Consider the following 12,623-nt stretch of genomic DNA (forward strand, 5'->3'; position numbering starts at 1 on the left):
CTGGAGTCCCGGGATCGAGTCCTGCGTTGGGCTCCCAGCATGGAGCCTGCTTCTCCCACTGCCTGTGTCTCTGCCTCTCTCTCTCTATGTCTATCATAAGTGAATAAATAAAATCTTAAAAAAAAAAATTTTAGCTTCAATAGCTTCATACCACTTTAATAAAATTTCACAATTACAGTATACTGTGTACTAACAATGAATTAGTATATGGTACAACTAAATCCAGCTTTCAGATACAAAGCTTGATACTTCTAACCCACAGTTTTCTTTTTTGGTTTCTGGGTGAAAGCATAATCAGCTATAATCAGCTATTTCATTTATCTCAGAACATAACAACTTCCATCTGGTATCCACACTTGTGTACTATTTGACATTTATTCTTACACTAGTATTTAGGTTTTATTTGTGTTCATATTCTATTACTAATTTTAAGCTTCACTGAATGAAGTACTTCTAGCACAGTGGTTAGAAAAAAACTTAAATATAAACAATGCAAATTGTATGACAAAGAAATACACTCTTTTAACAAAATTTTAGTGAAGATGAACTAAATGACATAGTTTTTGTAGTATATGAAACATTGATAATATATTCATTATAGAATTTCTGAAACAACTATCACAAATGTTGTAGTTCAAATCTGTGTGATGTCTTTGAATCATGTCATTGCTTTTTCTTGTGAAACTATAAACCATCAGATTATGACAAATCAGACATAGCAGTAGTCTATGGGACCTCACTCAGAAGCACTGATCAAGTACTGTCCACAGTCAATCCCTGGAGCTGAGTGAATACATACTACCTCCCATATCTGGGCTGGCCTGCCCTGACCTGAAGACAGCAGACCCTAGGTATAATGTGTGCTTGAGTCCCTGGCTAGAGTCAGGCCTCTGCTACCTGTTATTTTTTCCAGTGTTTGATTTGTTCCCCAGCTTTACTAGCCCCTGTGTTGTTGCTGGAATGCTTGCTAGCTAACAGATTAGGCCAGCTACGTCAGAAGCTTCCTCTACTGCTCTGAAGGTCAAAACACTTGCCAAAATAAATGGAAGCAAGATCACTAAACAGCAAAATATATTTCATCTGTTTTCACATGCTATGTACACCTCACTCTCATTCAATTCTTTTGCTGCTTCATTTCTAAATCTCATTTATCTACCCAGGCCTGATACTCTTTGACTCCAATCTTCTGCTCTTAGGTAATGCTGTTCTTATCTCAGCATACATGTTGAATCTGTATCTGCAGCTTTCCATCTGACCTTTTCTGACACCTTCAAGACTGTTAGAACAGGTGCTTCCAGATTTATTTTTGCCATTCACCCACCCTTGCCTCACACAACTTTTTATGGTGGCATGTTCGATAGTTTGTGGGTACTTATCCTAGACTTATCTGTTAATATTTTTAAAAGATGACTGTGCTAAAGGACTTTGAGGAGATCCCTAGGTGGCTCAGCGGTTTGGCACCTGCCTTCAGCCCAGGGCATGATCCTGGAGTCCCGGGACTGAGTCCTGCATTGGGCTCCCTGCATGGAGCCTGCTTCAACCTCTGCCTGTGTCTCTGCCTCTCTCTTTCTCTCTGTGTCTCTCACGAATGAATAAATAAATAAAATCTTATAGATGATAGATGATAGATAGATAGATAGATAGATAGATAGATGATAGATAGATAAATGCCTTTGATTCCCTGCTAACAAACACAGTGGTCACTCAGAAGGAAAAAAAAAATCGTATCATTATAAAAGCAATTATATAAATGAACTTCATAAGGTATCTTCCTACAACTCAAAAATTTTTTAATTATTACAAATAATAATTTACATTAAAATGTTAATTCATCTGCAAAGTTTTATTATTTTGCTACACAATAACTTTAAGACTGTCAGATTTTTATCTTTAAACAACTCATTTAAATGAGTCAAGCCCTCGGGACACCTGGGTGGCTCAGCGCTTAAGCATCTGCCTTCAGCTCAGGGCATGATCCTGGAGTCCCGGGACCAAGTCCCACATCGAGCCTCCTGCATGGAGTCTGCTTCTTCCTCTCCCTATATCTCTGCCTCTGTGTGTGTGTGTGTCTCATGTATAAATAAATAAAATCTTTTAAAACAAACAAATAAATAAATAAATCTCTAAAAAACTAAAACAAAGTTCTAAAATAGCATATACTGAAAACTTAATTATCCTTCAATGAGTCACAAATAAAATTGATGAAATCTGATTTATATATTTTTTAGAAACCTGAAGATTTTAGTCACAAGTAGAAAAATTAACTCAATAGAATGTGCTATACACAATGTGTGTATGTGATATACAATTTAGTAGCCATTATTTTCTCTTCAAAAAATTAAAATATCCCTTTCTAAAAAAATTAAAAGCTTTAGAAATATGCTTTGGAAATCAATATTCAAATACTCTCATCAGAGATTTTTCTTTGTCTAGTAATCAATACAAGTAATTATATCCATTTTGTAACATACAAATTTATTTTTTGGGTGATAAATGAGCATATTGTCTCTAGATATTTTTATTTCCACATTCAATTATAACAAATGATAACATTACTTAAATAGTTTATACAAAAGCCTTTACTTTGATAAACTTGCTGCAATACTATAATGAATCCACTGGGGCTTCCAGAAGGGGGAAAAGCAATATGAATTCAGTGTGAAAACATTTAAAAGCACAGCCAAATGTTCCCATTTGACTACAATGTTTATGAATACCCATAAAATGGAAGCTGGCCTAAGATATTCTAAATTCCTTTTTCAAAAGGGGTACTCAATATACTCCACAGGAAAAAAAAAATTTTAAATAAAGGCAATGCCAGTTTTTATTCTTAATATAGGTTTTAGGTGATTTTTCCTCCCTCAAGTTTTGGAGTTCAAAAAATACTTCCTAGAACTCTTCAAAGCTAATCATGTAAAAAGAAAAACGATAAAGCATTTTACGAAGTGAAAATACTAGAATAAAATTTGTCCTGGGTCTTAATGACATCTAGATAGTAATGTCCTTAACTAGCCATAGTAGTATTCCTCACTTTTGGATATCAAGATATCCACAGGATATCAGTATCTGTGACTGTATCATAAGTTTACATCTCCAACAAAGCCAAACTTAATAGCTCTCAATCGGGCAGACAGGCAGCATATATACACCACGAGTTTCTTAAGGTACTACTATATACATATATTATATTGGGTACTATGAGATAAAGAAACATGGAGATTATAAATTGAGAAAGAAGGTAAAGTTTAGAAATGTATGAAAAGGGGGTGCTTGGGTGGCCCAATCGGTTAAGTGACTGACTCTTGGTTTCAGCATAGGTCATGATCTCAGGGTTGTGAGACTGAGCCCCTAGTCAGGTTCCACACTCAGCATGGAGACTGCTTGGGATTTTTTCCTCTTCCTCTCCCACTCTCTCTCCCCCTCTCCTGGCTCATGTACACACGAGTGCACTCTCTCTCTCAAATAAATAAATAAAAACTTAAAAAAAAAAGAAGATAAGTATGAAAAGCTAATCAATATGAGATACTATTTGTAACCGGCAAAATGCCTGCCACATGGTCAGGATTTAGTATCTGTGGATTTTAACTGGATTACATCAAAGGTGACCATCCACGGGTCTGACTGGAAAAAAAGTTTTCTTGACAAGCCAATTATAATAAAAAGTTTTGGGACAATAAGGAGAATTCAAATATGGACTGGGTATTGGATAATTCTAATGAATATGAATCATGCCTAATATAAGACCATAAAAGAAAAACTTCCGTATTTTAGTGATATACACTAAGTAGGTAGGCTGAAATGATCTGTGGCTAAATATCAGCTAGTATTAGTTCTTATACCAGTATAATAGTATACTTAATAATCTACTACTTAGTATATCCACCTTTGGATATGTTTGAAACTTACACAGTAAGAATTAAAGGTTTCTTCAATACTGGGGCTTGAGTTCGCAAATGAAGATGAATAGGAAGAATTTTAAAAGGAGGGCATTTTAGGCATTGTGCCTCAATCTAACCTCTAAATCTAAATGCCTAAATCTCTCAGCAAGTGAGTCCCTCAATCCTCACCACAGTTAGCTTTCTTTTCCGAATTTTCCTGATAATCCAAAAGCTCATGCTCTTGGCCCTATTCCATCTACTACATCTCTCTTCTAAATTATGTTTCTAATTCCATCCATATCCTACTCCCCAGTAGTTAACGGCATCTGGCTACAAACTGTAACATCAGTTAGAGATAGGCATTCTAAACTATAAACTGTGGTAAACAACCTCTGTGAACCCACAGCCCCTTCAAAAACCCAGACTGTCTATTCTAACATGTCCTTGCCATTTGAACGTTTCAACCAAGTTGGCAGGTGGGCCTGGTTTTATTTCCTAGTTCTTGCCTTTCCCCCATATCTCTATTACAACCTGGGGGTTTCTATTTTTTTTTTCAGTGTTTACAAACTTTTTTTTCTAATATAAATGTTATAAATACCTGCATCACAAATTCCCGACGTCGAGGCATTCCTCTTTCTGAAAGCAAAACATAATCTGGCTCCTTTTCCTTTTTGGCCTGTTGAATTTGAGCCAGGCGGCTAATGGGATTCATTCCTTGACCATACTCTGGTCCAGCCTAAAAAATAATTTAAGAAAAAATTTCAAAACATGCTGGTAAAACTTGTTATTAGATCCTTAAAGAAACAATGGTTCTCCCCTCATCCTCTGCACCCCAAAACTATAACTGGAGAAGATAATGTGACTGGATAGCCATTTATGAACATTTATAATGGTAAATCATAGAACAGAACTGAAACTAAGGCTTCTATGGGATTGAGGCTCAAAGGTATTACTGATAAGTTGGGTCACGTCTGCTGTTAAACTCTTCAGTATGTTAGAGTTGCTTCATAACTTCTGTTCATCAAAACACACAAAAAGAGGGGCACCTAGGTGGCTCAGTTGGTTGAGAGTTCCAACTTCAGCTCAAGTCATAGTCACAGGTCCTGGAATCAAGCCCTGTATTGGGTGAGACTGCTTGTCCCTCTCCTTCTGCCCCTCCCGCTGCTCTGTATTTTTTTTCTCTCTCTCAAATAAATGAATAAAATCTTTACCAAAAAAAAATGTAAAAAAGCCAAGCCATGAACTGGTAAGGAGATATCTGCAATATATATATATAAATAAAACAAAGATATATCCAGTATCTAAAATATACATCTTAAAACTCTTAATAAGTATTAAGACAATGTAAAAGAAAAATGGGCAAAAAAGATGAATAGATTTTTAACAACAGAAAAAAAAAATAGGAAAAGATAATCTCATTAAGACTCAGAAAATGCATGTTAAAACCACAGTGAGATACTATATTATACCCATCCACTTAGCAAAACTTAAGAAGTCTGACAATCCCAACTGGTGAGGATAGAGAGTAACTGTTGCCCATATGCACTAGCTCATATGTACAAGAATAGCCATAGTCGCATTATTTGAAATAGAAAAAAAAACTGGAAATAACCTAAACATTTATCAAAGAACAAATAAGTTATGACATATTTATCTAGTGGAGCAGCATATAAAAATGAAAATAAATTAAGGATAGCTACATACCTCAAAATGAATGAATTTCAAAAAAAATACTTCAAGAAAAGCAAGCACAGAAGAATACATATCAAATGATATAATTTATGTAAAGCCCACTAAAACCACCAAACACTGTTGAAATTAAACAAGATCTAAATAAGTGGACAAACATATGTTCATGGATCAAGACTCAATATTTTTAAAACGTCAATTCTCTTCAAATTGATACATCAATCCACTGCAATCCCAATCAAAATCCCACCAGGCTTTATTTTGTAATAATTGATAAGCTAATGCTAAGATTCATATAGAAACTCAAAGGATCGATAACTGAACTTTGAAAAAAAAAACAAAAACAAAATTGGAGACTCAGACTACCTGATTTCAAGATTTATTATAAAGCTATGGTGTAATCAAGACAGTATATGGAGCACTGGAATAAAGATAAAGAGATTAGTTAACACAGCAGCATCCGGAAACAGACCCATACGTATATGGTCAACTGATTTTTGACAAAGGTATAAAAGCAATTCACTGGAGAAAGGGTAGTCTTTTCAAGGGTAGTTACTGAAACTGAATATTTATATGCAAACAAAACAAAACAAAAAAAACAAACCCACAAACTTCAATCCATACCTCATACCATTACAAAAATAAGCTCAAATGGTTCACAGATTTAAATATAATATGTAACTATAAAACTTGCAGAAGAAAATATAGATGAAATTTCTGTGACTTGGTTAGGTGACAATTTCTTAGGTACAACACTAAAATTATATTCCATAAAAACAATAAATTGGACTTCTTCAAAATTAATAATTTCTATTCTTTGAAAAGGATGAGTCATAGGCTTGGAGAAAATATTTGCAAACCCCATATCTGATAAAGAACTTGTACGGGGAGGGGAGTGAAACAGGTGAAGAGGATTAAGAGGTACAAACTTCTAGATATAAAATAAATGTCATAGGGACATCATGCACAGCATAGGGAATGAAGTCAATGATATAATAACAACTTTGTATGGTGATGGATGGTAACTAGACTCAATGGGGATCATTTCATAATGTACAAAAATACTGAAACACTATGATGTACACCTGAAACTAACAGGATATTGTATGTCATTTATGCTTCAATTTAAAAAAATTCTCACTAAAAAATATAACTTGTATCCCAAGTATATGAAGACCTCTCAAAATTCAATAATATATTATTTACATTTTATTATTATTATTTATATTATTTAATTTTTCAAATGGGCAAAAGAGCTAAACAACACTTCATCAAGCTTCATGTGTTATCAAACACATAAAAAATGCTCAATATCATCAGTCATGGGAGAAATGTGAATCAAAACCACAAAAAGATATCAATACACACATTTGTGCAACTGAAATTTAAGACTCTGCTACATATTAGAAAGGAGGTGCAGCAATTAGAATTCTCACAGGGCTGATAAGAATGTAAAACAGTACATTCATTTTAAAAAACAATTGGCAGTCCCTTAAAATGTTGAATATACACCTACTAAATGACCAAGTCATTCACTCCCAAGCATTTATCCCCCCCAAAAGGGAAGCTTATGTCCATAAAACTCATACACAAATGTTCATAGCAGCTTTACTTACAGCCCAAAATGAGAAACATCCAAAATATTATTATTTTTAAATAACCAAAGGGAAAATGGATAAACAAAGGGTGGTATAACTATACAACAAAATACTACTTGGCATTAAAATAGAACCAATAACTGATACACGCAACAACATGAATGAGTTTCAAAATGATTCATACTAAGTGAAAGAAGCCAGCCAAAAAAAAAGGGTTGTTTCTTGGGAGTGGAGGATGGAGGGGATTACAAAGGAGCAAGAGGGAACTTTTGGGAGCCATAGGTAGGTTCATTACCTTGATGATGGTCATGGTTTCACAGGTGTACACACGTATCAAAACATCGAATAGTAGGCTTTAAATATGTACACTTCATTATATGTCCATTGTACTTCAATAAAGCTGTTTATTAGCTTTTTTTCTTTCAGATTTTATTTACTTATTTATGAGAGACACACACACAGAGAGAGAGAGAGAGAGAGAGGCAGAGACACAGGCAGAGGAAGAAGCAGGCTCCATGCAGGGAGCCCAACGTGGGACTCGATCCGAGGTCTCCAGGATCACACCCTGGGCTGAAGGCAGGCACTAAACCACGGAGCCACCCGGGGCTGCCCAATAAAGCTGTTTAAAAGCTAACTAACCAAATACTAACTTTTCAGAAAAACATACAGTAAAACTATAAGGTAAGGAAATATTAACTATAAAACGAATGATTGTGGTTATGTGAGGTGGCATCTGAATGTGACAGAAGAGGGGCACATACACAACTTCAATCTCAGTCAGAAATGTTCTACATTCAAGTTGGGCAGTAGATCTTATTTTTACTTAATATGCTTTTTAACCTACAAATATATAAACCATTTAGAAGGCACTCTATTTTTAACATTATATGGGTAATGTTTATGAGGAAAGCTTTTTAAATCTTTTTTTTTTAGGGACACCTGAGTGGTTCAGTCTGCCTTTCCTGGGATTGAGTCCCACATCAGGCTCTCTGCAAAGAGCCCACTTCTCCCTCTGCCTATGTGCCTATGTTTCTGCCTCTCTCTGTGGCTCTCATGAATAAATAAATAAAATCTTTAAAAACAAAACAAAACAAAACACAACAGAGGATTATAAGGGAAGAGAGGAAAAAATAAGATGAAATCAGAGAGGGAAGCAAACCATAAGAGACTCTTAATCATAAGAAATACCTGAGAGTCACTGGAGGGAAGAAGGGGGTTGGGGGAAGGGGTAAGTAGGTGATGGGCATTAAGGAGGACATGTGATGTAATGAGCACTAGGTATATAAGTGCTATATAAGACTGATGAATCACTGACTTTTACCTCTGAAACCAATAATACATTATATGTTAATTAGTTGAATTTAAATAAAAAAAATTTTTAAATAACTCCCATGTTTTTATTTCAGCAGCAGGATGATGATGCCAGGCACTGTGATAAGGAATGCTGGAGGAGAAGGAAATTATGATGAGTTTGATGTGCCTGTGAAATTTCGAAGTGAAGATGTCCAAAAGGCAGTGCAGAACACAGAAGAGTACTTGAGAATCATCTATATAAAGACTGAATTAAGCCCTAAAAGTATGAAAAGAGTAAGAGAAGAAAAAGACTGAGAACTTCAGTACTGTAAGAGTTAAGTGGAAGACCAGGAGAGAAAAGGAAAATTTTAGCTTTTGATAAAATAATTATTCCCATCTCTACTTACATACCCCCCACCAAAAAAGAAAACTAAATGAATTATAAAGAAAGTAAAGTACTTATGAAAAAAGACGAATGTAGATAATTAGTTACAAGTCTGAGATATCAATGAAAAGGTGAAGGGAAGCTTTTGAGTCCAGCACTAGAGTATGCCTACTTCATGAAGATATTCAAGTAAAAATGTAATTTCAATGATACACTGTCTTTATTCTTGTTTAATTTGCCTCTTTTATAAAAGTGTCCTTAAGTTCCATGGGGAAGCCTGGGTTGCTCATTTGGTTAAGCATCGGACTCCTGATTTTGGCTCAGGTCATGATCTCAGCGTCATAAGATCAAACTCCACATCTACCTCCACAATGGGCATGGAGCCTAATTAAGATCGCCTCTCTTCCTATCCCTCTGCCCCTCCCCTCACTTAAAAAAATGTTCAGTTCCAAAACACTGTTGTTGATACAGATTCCAATGACAAAAAAAAAAAAAAAAACAGATGCATAAATCCAATTAGATAATAACAGAGACTGAGAACATTAAGAATGGCTGATTTCTTCCCTTGATTAAAATTTACTACTAGCATCCTTGATAATTAAGTTATTCCATGGATATCAAGTCTTTTCACAAACTAGTATAGACAGTCTTATAACAGTTGTGTCCAGAAAATTTTATCTTCAACATCAGAAAACACTTCTCTGAAGTCTCATCTTACAGAAGAGAAGTACATTAAAAAACAAAATATAAGCCCAGAGACCTCACAAGGGCAGTCTTACATTTTAACAAGAAAATTCCATAGAGTTAATCTTAAAATCCAAAAGGAGTTCACAATCAATCAGTCTCCAATGGGCACTGGAATCAGACATTACTGGACCTAGAACCTGACTGTTACATGATCTTGAGTAAGTCTCTTAAACATCAAGAATCTCATATGTAAAATGGGATAACAGCAACATCACAGCATTATTAAGAAAATTAAATAAAATGATGTTATTTTATTATTTTAAATAAAATCTAGGTAAATCAACAGTTTATTCTGTTTCTATTGCAGAAGAAGGAACTATAGACTCTAGTTGTATAAGACATATAAGGAAGAATAAAAATGCTGAAAACCAAGATATTATTCCAACCTACCCATTTATTGCCCCATCATACTTAAAATTATCTAGATTCCCAACTCATTATATGCATGCTGCTTTCTCAAAATAACCTTACATTTCAGAAGATGTCTATGGGCTTTATTTTAACACAAGACAGACATGGTAGAAATAATTCCAAGTGTGATGTATGTGAGGAAAAATGCAGGGGGCTAACCTAATCTGGAAGTAGGGGAGAACAAAGAAGGCTTCCGTAAAGAAGTCAAGTTTAAGCTGAGATCTGAATGGTGGATAGGAAGAAAGTTCTGGAGCACCTTCCTTATATAACTAAAAGTAGCAGCAAATAATTTTGAGAATTTGAAATGTTTCTCCCCACTCTGGGGAATAACATTTATACAATAATCCTGTTTTAATAACTACAGTTAAAACCAACAAGGGTTATGTTTATATCCTACCATAAAAATGTATAGATCTTTTCTTGCCGAATGGCTCATTATATTGTAACTTATTAAGATTACATTTAGTTTGGGGTGCCTGGGTGGCTCAGTCTGTTAGGCCTTCTGCTCAGGTCATAATCCTGGGGTCCTGCAATGGAGCCCCACATCAGGCTCCTTGCTCAGCGGGGAGCCTGCTTCTCCCTCTCTCCTCCTTGCTTGTGCTCCCTCTTGCTATCTTTGTCTCTCTCTCAAATAAGTAAATAAAACCTTTAAAAAAAATTGTTTTAAGATTAGTTTCAGCTTAATAAATTAGATAGAAATTGTTGTGACCAGTTTTGTGCTGCCATTCTGATGCAGAGTACTGTTTTTTTTATAAGGGAAAAGCTACAGATTTTATATATATAAAGATTTAAAACAAAACAAAACAAAAAACAGACTCACTAATATAGAACACAAACTGGTGGTTGGCAGAGGGGAGGAGAATGGGGGAAATAGGTGAATGGGATTAAGAAGTAGAAACCTCCAAAAAAAAAGTTACAGGGATGAAAAGTATAGCATAGAGAACATAGTCAATAATACTGTAATAACAAACAGTGATAAGAAGTACTCTGCTGAGTCAATATATTGTACATCTGACACTAATATCTCAAATATATCTACTATACCATAGAAATAAAATTTCTTAAAAATATATTTAAGAAAACAGACCATGGATATATTCACATACACATAAAATGTGAATAGACAGTTTCAAAATAACAATAGTTCATCTTTATTGAGCACTTAAAATTTGCACTGTTAACATTTAATAATAATTACTAACACATTCTGTGTATATTTCAGTTAACACATCACACTCCTATGAAGCAAGTTCAATTATTATTCTTACCTTTATAAATAAAGAAATGTAAGATTAGAAAAGTTAGGTAACTTGCTCAGGTCACAGGTTTTCACAGTCAAAACTGAATCCAAATGTTACATTTTAAGGCAATATCCCACTCCCTGACCATGTGGTTAGAGCATATGAATGAAAGTGAGCCCTCAGAACCAATAGGATTCATGATAAGTGGATCTATTTGGCATTTATTTTTAGTCTACCTTACATATATAGTAGAATGCTCTTTAAAGGAACACATAACCTACAGCTTCTCAGTGAGATAATGATAGTATTCATTAAGAGATAATGATAGTATTCATTAAGAACATGTGCTTATATAGTCACTTATTATGTAAATGTGTATGTGTGTGTTTTTAAATAAAACACAGGTGCAAAAGGCAGAAAATCTATAAAGATACTGGGATTGTACCACTGTACAATCTAAACAAAAGAAGTTCATTGGAGATAAAATGTACAGTTGACCTTGACTCTTGAACAAGGTTGGAGGAAGTGCCAATGCCCCACTCAGTCAAAAAATCCATGTATAACTTCTTTTTGGTTTTATGTTTTGATTCCCCCAAAACTTAACTACAAATAGCCTACAGTTGATCAGAAGCCTTACTAGTAACATAAAACAGTGAATTAACACATATTTGTATGTTTTATTATATACTATATTCTTACACTAAAAAGGAAAAATGTTACTAAGAAAATCACAAGAAGAAAATCATAAGGAAAAGAAAATATACTTATAACACTGTATTTACCAAAAAAATCTGCATATAAATGGACTCATGCAGTTCAAACCCATGTTGTTCAAAGGTTAACCATACTTCATTTTTGTAATCCTTGATTTGTAGAGCCTAACCAGAAGTCTGCTAACTAAATGACACTGACTTGAACAACTGATATGCTGGCAGTTTAAGGCTTACTCTATGAACAGAACTCCAGCTCATGCATGTCATACATATTGAGCACTCATAGGCAGTATCCTGTACTCCGTGCCAAATCATCTCATTTCTTTTTTTTTTTTTGGTTGTTGTTGTTTTTAGTATAAACAACCAAAACAAAATCTCCTCCAGTCAAAGAAAGAGTCAAAAAGTCTGTGCTCTATTTTCTTCTTTGGCAAAGGTATGCCATGCCGGAGAGAATAGAAACAAAATAATACCATTTACCTCATAGGGCTGCTATGAGGATTAAATGTGATAAAGTACATGAAGTGTAAAGACACACAGTGCTTTATATTTACTAGCTGCTGCTGCTGTCACCAGCATTAGTGTTATTCATATGATTATTACTCTGTAACCTATTATCATTTCATGATATCCCAAGAAATTACTGTATTGCAACCTAGTGTACAGAAAGA

At 34.5% G+C, this 12,623-nt stretch overlaps 1 protein-coding gene across 13 annotated transcripts in view; it reads right to left on the reverse strand.

The window, feature by feature from the left end:
• Positions 1 to 12,623, reverse strand: part of STAU2 (staufen double-stranded RNA binding protein 2) — a 296,823-nt gene that overhangs the window by 164,999 nt on the left and 119,201 nt on the right. For all 13 annotated transcript variants that reach the window (XM_038579544.1, XM_038579537.1, XM_038579542.1 and 10 more), the window contains one exon: positions 4,477 to 4,614. In XM_038579544.1, the coding sequence (XP_038435472.1) occupies positions 4,477 to 4,614 (138 nt within the window). The remainder of the gene's footprint in view (positions 1 to 4,476; positions 4,615 to 12,623) is intronic.

The sequence above is a fragment of the Canis lupus genome, chromosome 29, assembly GCF_011100685.1.
Source record: "Canis lupus familiaris isolate Mischka breed German Shepherd chromosome 29, alternate assembly UU_Cfam_GSD_1.0, whole genome shotgun sequence".
NCBI lineage: Eukaryota > Metazoa > Chordata > Mammalia > Carnivora > Canidae > Canis > Canis lupus.